Source organism: Berghia stephanieae, chromosome 6, assembly GCF_034508935.2.
Source record: "Berghia stephanieae isolate SIO BIC M18660-M18661 chromosome 6, UCSD_Bste_1.3, whole genome shotgun sequence".
NCBI lineage: Eukaryota > Metazoa > Mollusca > Gastropoda > Nudibranchia > Aeolidiidae > Berghia > Berghia stephanieae.
This window is the reverse complement of record NC_088365.1, coordinates 15,341,978-15,351,977: the sequence shown is the minus strand read 5'-3', so window position 1 is coordinate 15,351,977 and position 10,000 is coordinate 15,341,978. Positions and strand designations below refer to the sequence as shown.

At 37.7% G+C, this 10,000-nt stretch overlaps 1 protein-coding gene across 6 annotated transcripts; it reads right to left on the bottom strand.

Annotated features, from left to right (window-relative positions):
- Positions 1 to 567: 567 nt before the first annotated feature.
- Positions 568 to 8,836, bottom strand: LOC144974560 (uncharacterized). Of its 6 annotated transcripts, none has more exons than XM_078917545.1 (2): positions 7,991 to 8,836; positions 568 to 7,385 (listed from the first exon to the last, which is right to left on the bottom strand). In XM_078917545.1, exon 2 carries the CDS (start codon positions 7,229 to 7,231, stop codon positions 4,031 to 4,033), a length of 3,201 nt encoding a protein of 1,066 aa, XP_078773671.1. In that variant the 5' UTR covers positions 7,232 to 7,385; positions 7,991 to 8,836; the 3' UTR covers positions 568 to 4,030. The 6 variants fall into 6 exon arrangements, with proteins under 6 accessions (XP_078773671.1, XP_078773670.1, XP_078773669.1 ...); XM_078917544.1 differs by having other exon boundaries at positions 7,878 to 8,833; XM_078917543.1 differs by having other exon boundaries at positions 568 to 7,382; positions 7,878 to 8,811.
- Between the last annotated feature and the right edge of the window lie 1,164 nt (positions 8,837 to 10,000).

Here is a 10,000-nt window from a genome sequence, read left to right as displayed (position 1 = left end):
TTCATATTTGTCCTGGCCCTGGCTTGGGTCCTTAGTTAGGAGGAAACACGCAAATGTATAGTTATAGTTTCGGGATATGATATTTTCTCATTTAAATCTTATCTCTCTCTGTTGTCTATAACAACCCAGGCGTCAGCCGCAGTGCAGCGCCGCAAAATGAGCTAAGGCGAGGTGACTTGCTCAAGGCCACACAACGCGGCGGGTAGTCGAACTCGGTACATTTCGGCTACGAAGCAAAGACCATACCGCTGAGCCACGCAGTCATATATTATTATAATGATCTGTAAACATTTGCGTGTATTCCTTTTAGGTGGAGCCTGCGGTTGTGTCTAGGTGAGACTTTTAGAGCGATCCCATACTAAGTAATCTGATAGTATGTTCTTGGAATCTACATCTGTTCACTATTTGAACAATTCCCCTTTGTCTTACTTTTACTTGTTTGCGTTTGATTGTAAATCTGGATTTTTTTTAACATTCCGAATTTTTCTTTTTTGCTGGCGCTGAAATGATCTAAGTGTATCGCAAGCGCCGTAAAACCCTTAAAAACAAAAACATAAAACGGTTGGCTGTAAAGGAATATTCTATGTATTTACAATGAAGACAATAATTCGTTAGACATTGGTCCAAATCACGATGACAAAGTCACACGTCAAGTTGCACAGCTGAATTCATTTTTGATTATATAATCAATAATGATGATGATGGCGATGATGATGATGATGATGATAGTGGTGATGATGATGATGATGATGATGATGATGATGATGGCGATGATGATGATGATGATAGTGGTGATGATGATGATGATGATGATGATGATGATGATGATGGTGATGATGATGATGATGATGGTGGTGATGATGATGATGATGATGATGATGATGATGATGATGATGATGGCGATGATGATGATGATGATGATGATGATGATGATGATGATGATGATGATGGTGGTGATGATGATGGCGATGATGATGATGATGATGATGATGATGATGATGGTGATGATGGTGATGTTGATGATGATGATTATAATGACGATAGCGACGACGACAACGAAAACAACGAATATAACAACATTTTTAGTGAACTTTAAATATTGATCGATATAATCGACTCCCAAAGATGTTAGAAACATTGTCATATTTCTGATACGAGGGCTCTTTCATAATTAAATTTCATAATTAACCGAAAAATGCCTGTAAAATCCGCGTTTTTTATGCTATCAAAAAAATTCTTGCACGTGTTCATACCTTGACTCGTCCTTCATTTCTCTACGTAACAGCCAAGCCTGTCGACACACTTCTGCCAACGCCGCACCATGGAATAGATACCCTCTCGGAAGAAATTTCCGTCAAGGTTTTGTAGCCATTTCCGCACATGGTCAACAAGCTCTTCATCGACATCAAAGCGCATTCCTGCCAGCTCACGTTTCAGTGGCCCAAAGAGGTGATAATAATTTAAACTTTGGATTTACTTCACCACTATTTCATCCAGATGTTTTAGTACCAGATTGTAAATGTTGCTGCTCGAAGCTCGAAGAAATAAATAATAATGTGAAATTGAATGTAAGGTTCAATTTAATTACAAAAACTGATCAAATGAACGTTTCGGGTTTTCCCTTTATCAACAAAACAGGATGAATGAAACACCACAGATTAATGAGATGATGTGGTAGTGGCGTAGTTAACTAATTAAATTGAAACTTACATTCAATTTCACATTATTATTTAGTACCAGATGGAGCCGATGGGCTACAAATTCTCCTGCTGCTGCCGTGACTCGACAAGGATTAGGACTAGATGACTTATTCACGTGATCAATGTGAGAAAGATGGTAGCCTTCTGAGACTCAGTATGCCCTTACAGTTTCAGAGAGACCGTCAACATAGTATTGCGCATGCGCCTCTCTTACCAACTGGGGAAATCTATTAGTTTGGTTAATGAGATATCACTTTTAAAATGTTATTATACAGGCCTACATACTTTTATAAAATAAAAATATAACCAATAAACTTATTTTGATGACAAGTTCACAGTGATGCACCAATTAAATCGTTTCTCTGCGATCTATTAGTCTGAGTTACCGAACCGTGAAGTCAGTAATTTCACGGCGGGTAATCTTAATCTTGGGTATTCTATGCAACACATCACTGTGAACATTTCTTCAAAATAAGTTCAATGGCTATATTTTTATATTATAAAGTATGTATAAAATAACATTTTGAAAAGCGATTTCTCAAATATAATTCGAAATATCTCAGTAACCAAACGGTAGATTTCCTCAGTTGATAAGAGAAACGCATGCGCAATGCTATGTTGACTATGTGCGGCGATGTGGTCTTGTGGTATGACACTCGCTTTCGGATCGGAAGGTCGTGGGTTCGAGCCTATAGTTGAGTCCTTGGAAAAGGCTCTTTACTCACATTCTCTCACCGTACTCAGGTGTAAAATGAGTACCTCGCCGTTAACAGCATTGTCTTTGTCCGAAAAATTGTAGTATCGCCAATCGGGCGTCATGTCCTGTCCTACATGTTAAATGTAGCTGTTGACCAGGGACCCCTTATAAAGCCCTTTGAGCACATTTAGTGGCTATTGCGCTATATAAAGCTCAATTATTTTTTTTTTTTTGACGTTTTCTCTGTAAGGGCATGCTCATAACCCGACACGGGCCAAACAATTACATCACAATGATGCAGAGTGACGACTACCTAAAGAGAGTAATCAGTCGTATTCAATATATCAGCCAATGGGATCATTTGTTTCCTTGAACACTACTTAAATTGAGCTTTTATATAGCGCAGTATCCACTGAACGTGCTCAAAGCGCTTTACAAGGGGTCCCTGGCCAACAGCAACATTTAACATGTAGGACGATACACGACGCCTGTCAGGCGATATTACAAAATATTTTGGGACAGAGACAACGCTGTTAACGGCCAGGTACTCATTTTACACCTGAGTACGGTGAGAGAATGTGAGTAAAGAGTCTTCTCCAAGGACTCAACTATGCGCCGAGCGAGGCTCGAACCCAGGACATTCCGATCCGAAAGCGAGTGTCATACCACTAGACCACATAGCCGTACTGATAAACAACAAATCTTTTAACTTCCTTGTCGTGATCGTCGCATTGTATAGTGACGGGATTTTTACGTTATTTTCAAGGCTTATCGAAAGAACTTATGTGCGTCATAGCTGGAACATGGAGCTATTAATATTAAGGATGTTCTTGGAGGTGTGGGAAACCTATCGGAAGATAGAAATAACTGATTGTAATGGTTAAAAAGATGAAACTTGCATGTTTGGACACTCGTTCTACCACGACAACTTGTGCAAGGTACGATACGGTGGAAGGTCAGCGGAGAAAAGGAAGACAAAAGAAAATTAGGCAGGATAATATGGAAATGACAAGGTTTGACGTCATACGAGTTGACAGAGAAGGCCAATGACCTTGATAAGTGGCACCAGATTGTGGAGGTAGCGTTCCCCAAGTCACCCCCCTCCCCTTCCGACGATCACCCTGTCATGGGAATGAGTGAGTTATAAGTTAACTAAAGTTATTGATTACTCTACACAACGCCACGATGACGCACAGGAAAATATGTCTTATCAACTGAAAGGTATTTCGGATACTTCATCATTCACCAACACATACGATCATTGAACACAAAACCGAAAATAGCGTTTATCTACCAAAATAACAAAAACAAGAACAACAACAAATATTTTTTGAAACACAAAAAAGAGAGAAAGAAAGAGAGATATGAAAAGTCATTCGGCTATATATCAAAATATAAATTAATAAAAATAAATAAATTGAGCTCTTATATAGCGCAATATCCACTAAATGTGCTCAAAGCGCTTTACAAGGGGTCCCTGGTCAACAGCAACATTTAACATGTAGGACGAGACATGACGCCTGTTAGGCGATATTACAATTTTTCGGACAAAGACATCGCTGTTAACCGCCAGGTACTCAATTTACACCTGAGTGTGGTGAGAGAATGTGAGTAAAGAGCCTTTTCCAAGGACTCAACTATGCGCCGAGCGAGGTTCGAACCCAGGACCTTCCGATTCGAAAGCGAGTGTCATACCACTAGACCACATAGCCCGACCAAATATGGAATTTGAAAAAAATTGCTGCTGCGGATGTTGTGGTACTGAGGATGGCCCACGAACCGTGTTTTGGTTTTGATAGCGAGGAAAAGATAGAGGAGCTCGCGGTATGTGCATAGTTTGTTGGTAATAGTTTGGGCCAAGTGGAATGGGAGAACCGTAATTGTGAAGGGGGTTGGAGTGATATGGATGGATAAATCTTTTTTGAGAGGGAGAGGATAGCGGAAATTGTGATGTATGGTTGTAGAGTCGTGTCGAGTATTGAGGGGGATATGTGGGGAAATTATTAGGATAAAAAGTAGGACGGACATGTTGAGGCACTGAAAGAAAAGGTTGTGTGGAATGCAAAGGGGTGGGAAGGCACCATGGTAGTTCGTCACAACTATCCCGATAACGTCTGCATACTCGAATACAGAATGGGCTGTGGACAACGTCGGCCTCTTGGCTTACAACACGATGGAATATCTCGGGAGAAGGCAAAAATCGTCTCGGGACAAAAATAGAAACATGTACAAAGGGACGGGGGTTACGATCCTTGTTGACTGATAACGTTTTTGCTTCTTCCTTAACGAAGAGTTCTGTTGGTTTCTTTAATCCTTTGAAATCCACACCAGGATCATCTGTGGCGTAGAGAATGATATTCCTCTCATCCTTGTAGTAAACAATTTCCCCTTGGTACAGGCCCGTAACGCCTAAAAGCGACAGACTCGTTTTAAAACATTTGCTCCCATAAATACTGTTTGATTTTATCCCAGGACTAAACCATGTCCCCTCCATTATGTTTTTTCTGTTGCTGGCTATAAATTTGCTCTGACCAGAAATGCTCATTGCCTCTGCTCGATGTGTCACGTGATATATTGGCATCTTTCCATCAATCTCAATCTCTTCGAGTTGCTGTTCTTTGAACTCTCTTAAACCCCTAACACTGACTTTGAAAAGACTATCAACAAACAAGGGAACTCGCAACGTCCTATAAACAAGAAGAGAATAACGAATTTTCCACCAATGCTTTGGAATTGAACCAGTGGGAAAATTACACACCCATTTGCAAAGAAGCCTTCTTAATCCCTCAGTAAAATATATATGACCATTGATTTTTCTTGGAAGAGGATTAGCCTCTGGATCATGGAGTTCTCCGACATCCTTCTCCAGTCTAAAGAGACCTTCCACGGCCAGCAACCCAATGGTTTCGTTCACATCGAGTAACCTTTCAGTCAATTGCTCAAAGAACAGATTACAAGCCTCAAAAGACGTGAATGCCCCAATCAAATCTAAAACATTTTTTTGAACGTCTGTAAAGGCTGTAGGAATGTTTTTTCTATCATTCAAATCTTCGTGTTTTCCAAGACGTTCGTTGATTGACTCCGACGACGAATTGCAGCTTTTGTCACCACTAGCTTTACTACAATTGTCACTAATCAGTCTGCCGGAGTCAGTCAGTTTATTAGAAGAAGAGGACGAAGATAAACTATTGTTACTTTTACTTCCAGCGTTGTCAGTACTGTTAATACTATCAACAAAAACACTTTCACACTTATTCTTTGTATTACACACAATAGTTTGTTCGTCATCAATTGGGGTAAAATCCAAAAAATAATAACTGTAAGCTTTCTTGCTAGCTTCAGAGTGCTTATCACTATTGAGCACTGTGTTTACTGCACGATCCTTGTCTAATTGTAGGTGTTGAGAATTGTTGATATCATTTTCCCGCTCTATTTCTGAAATTTCATTTGATTTAGCATTAATGTTCTTTAGTTCGGCATCAACATTTACTTTGATCTCCGCAAACTTATTCCTGGAACAATGCAATGTAGAAGAGCTCTCGCAGTTAAATCTATTCCTATCTGGAGCCAATATGACGATCTCAACATGACAATCTGTATCGAGTAACTTCTTTAGGATAGCATTCTTTGGTTTCTTTAGGCCTTTTAGACCTTCCCCATCACTTGTGTTTTCTGTAGCGTACAGAATCACATATACTTGCTTGATAGTCTTTTTGCTATTGTTGTTGTTGTCATCGTCGTTGCTGCTTTTCGTACTTTTGCTTATGTTTTTGTTGTCGATGTTGTTGTTTATGTTGTTGTTTTTGCTTTTGTTGCTGTTGGTGGTGTTACTGTTAATTTCTTTGTCAGTGCCGTTGGTATCACTACTATTGTTTGCGTTGTCGTTTTTGATGTTGTATACATAGATAATCTCTCCTTGACACAGTCCTGACACACCAAGCTCAGATAACGTTGTCATTATTTTACCTTGACCACCAATACACGCTAGGCTATTTTGAACGTTGCTGTTGATTTCTTTGTCACTATCATTAACTTTACTCCGAAGAAATCCCGTATTTGACATATTTAGGTTTTCGTCTTTGTAATTATTCACAAGAGATGATGATAATTGCTGTAAACAATTTGTGTGCTCATTAGAATACAAGGGATGGCTGTCTTGGAAGAGGGACATAAAGTTTTTGACATTTCGTCCAGAATTCTTCTGTTCTTGGTTCAAGGCGTCGTTCAGTTTGACATGATTTACAATGTCGTCATCATTAATTGAATTTTTATTAATATTCCTCGAAGTTGGATAATCGAACCAGCTATCATTAGCAACGGTTTTATTGGAACTTAAATAATATTCATTGTATCCATTGCTGGTTGGAGAATCGCATTTGTTGACACCAATCTGATTTTGCTCAGTGTTTGTGTAGTAATATAACAATGTGTTCTCATCAATATGAATATCCTCTATTTCATCACCGAATTCACTCAATGCTATTTTGTGACCTTTGTCCCCAATGTACAAAGGGACGTTCAGGGATTTGAAAATGGTCAGACATTTCAGGAGTTTTGGAACGCATCTCTTGTCGTAAGGCTCTCTTAATGGAGACTCACAGCGCCATTGTCGTAAAATCCTTCTGAAGTTATCAATCACGTCGTTTGTCAATGTGAAATTCTGAGTTTGTAGCTGTGTTCCTAGGCGGTGTATTCCCTCCAAGACCAAGAGAGCTACTGTTCTATCCAGATCTCTCAGTTCCAATGCAAGCCGCTCGAACAGTGATGAACAATCAGATTGGCTTTTGAACGTATCGGCTAAATTAAGTGTGTAATTGTTGTTATCCATTTCCATAAAAGTAGTGTCACAAAGTCACAACAAAGTGGTTAACATTTGTAATGATCTGTCAATTCATTTCTTGTCTTTCTTTCTTTGCAGGCATTTCGGACAAGTCATTTGATGTTGTACAATCATTGATCTCTAGAAAATGTCCACGCGCTGGCGGCTGCTAAGCAAATAAAATTTTAAGAAAAATAAAACATAAATCGTAAGTTATGAAGATAATTCATGATTTCACCATTTTACTAATCCAAGTCACAGAGTGATTAAAAAGCGCATGGAAACGGATTGCTACGATTAGAATGCTATTAGCGTAATGAAGAAATAAAATAATAAATATAAGAAAAATAAATAAACAAAACAAAAATTGAATAACTACACAAATAAGATAATAAACAAAATAATAAAAAAACAAAAAGCTAAGTACTCCAAATAATAAATCGTTGAAGATTAAAATCAAATTATGTAAAATTTCCGAAGAAATAAGAGCAATATCTAATTATTAATTTAATCCCAAGCAAAGCCCCACAATTAAAATTGTTGCTGATCTCTGATTTAAGTGGTTTTATTCGATCGGATTTAAATACACATCAAACTAAACAAACTGGCCAGTTAAATTATAAATTGAGAGTGTTTTTCATGGTGTGTTTATTTGACTTACATATTTCACAAATTTGTAACTGACCCTCGCACATGAAAACAGAATATAGATCTTCCCAATAGAAATTCTAAGATCACAGATATCACTTCATTAATGAGAAAAATCTCTCTTACCAAATTCAAATTTTTCACATGGTAACACAATCCATTTAAAATAGAATCATATCTAATTATTTAATCACAGTCAAATCCTCACAGTCAAAATACACGAAAAGCCTTGATCTCAGCGGTTATAGTTCAGTATTATAGAGGCAACGAAATTGGCATCACTCAGCTCTTTGTTATTGCTTTTTAAACAGCCATTTTAATTATAAGTTCTCACTAAATTCTATCAAACAGGCTATAAACGTTCAAAGTTACACATAGTTTTGTGTGTTGGTCAGTTATATCCGGCTGGCGGATGTTGTGACTTTTATGTCTCAACGCATAATATCAACACGCAACACAGGACTTGTTAGAACCTTGAGTCACAGTAAACACACTGGCCATGATGTGTTTTATTTTATGAATGCATTTCATAACTCCAACACATGAAAACAGAATATAGATAATTTTAACTAGAAGCGTTAGGCTTACAGGCAGCAATTCATAATTGAGAAGCAAACTACATTCAATATTTCTCACAGCGTGACAAATTCCATTTAAGAACTAATAATCAAATGTAATTATTATAATCAAAGTCCTAGCATGTAAAATGATGTCTGAATTCTGGTCTCAGTGGCATGCTTCATCTGATTTAAATACAAAACCTCCACGTTGACAAGATTCTTAGTAAATCTTTTTAAAGATTAGAAACTAAAACGGTTTCAGTTCCATTTACAAAAATAACTTAACATTTCGCAATATGAATTATAAATAAAATGACTTGGTTCTATAAGATAATAGTGAAATAAAAATGTCGATAAACTTATGTGTGCTAACATCACATCGTCTACGAATGTGTAAGTCCTGAAACTCAATAATTTCAAGGAATTGATGGCTATTTATAGAAACATACGCATTGATTGATAACAAGATACGAGTAGATAGCGAGCTGTAACGTGACACATGTTGGTTTTCATTTGATTTGGGCGAGGTCAGTAGCCTATTGAATTGTAAACACTCGTCTCAAATAGAATTGGTATGAACTGGGTGGTTACAACATGAAATTTTATCCTTACCCGTATTTAATTAAATTAAATGCTATCAATAAGAAGAGAGAAAATTATTAGATTTTCTAATAACTCAGTTTCCTTATTTTAAGTTATTTTGACACAATAGGAAATGAGGTAAGTGGAAGAGTAGCGTCCCTTGGTTGGACGTCACTGGCGGAAAAGTTATTAGAGAGAGAACGTCATGTTGGTTGTGCGCATGCGTCTCTCGTCCTCGCTTCCGGTGAAAGCGGCACGAGACACTTCGCCGAAAGCGAGGACGAGAGAGACGCATGCGCAAAACCATTTTGACGTTCTCTCTGTAAGATGACGTTTAGGTAAAATACTCACACCATTCGCCAGCAGGATATAACGTACCAACACACCAAACTATGTGTAACCTTAAACGTTTATAGTCTGATTGATTGAATTTAGTGAGAACACAGCTCTATTAAAATGGCTGTCTAAAATATCGTTTTATCTATAAAGCAATCATTACGATCGTTAATGCAAGCAGAGATCCACATATTTTGCTGGCCCGATAACCGTGTGCGGTAGTTTGAGAGTATTTCAATTATAACACTGACTGGGCTCATAGCAGTTCAGGTTATCATACCTGCGAATAAGAACACGTAAATGCAAGCTGACCAATCATTTTGAATCCTGCTCTCGTTTTTACTTTTTACCTTAAGGGACATAATAATTAATGATCGCGATAACAGTAGTAGTAGTAGTCGTAGTAGTAGTAGTAGTAGTAGTAGTAGTAGTAGTAGTAGTAGTAGTAGTAGTAGTAGTAGAAGTAGTAGTAGTAGTAGTAGTAGTAGTAGTAGTAGTAGTAGTAGTAGTAGTAGTAGTAGTAGTAGTAGTCGTAGTAGTAGTAGTAGTAGTAGTAGTAGTAGTAGTAGTAGTAGTAGTAGTAGTAGTAGTAGTAGTAGTAGTAGTAGTAGTAGTAGTAGTAGTAGTAGTAGTAGTAGTAGTAGTAGTAGTAGTAGTA

Coding starts and splice junctions, on each gene's coding strand:
- LOC144974560 (XM_078917545.1), bottom strand. CDS start 7,231: ATGGAAATGGATAACAACAATTACACACTTAATTTAGCCGATACGTTC.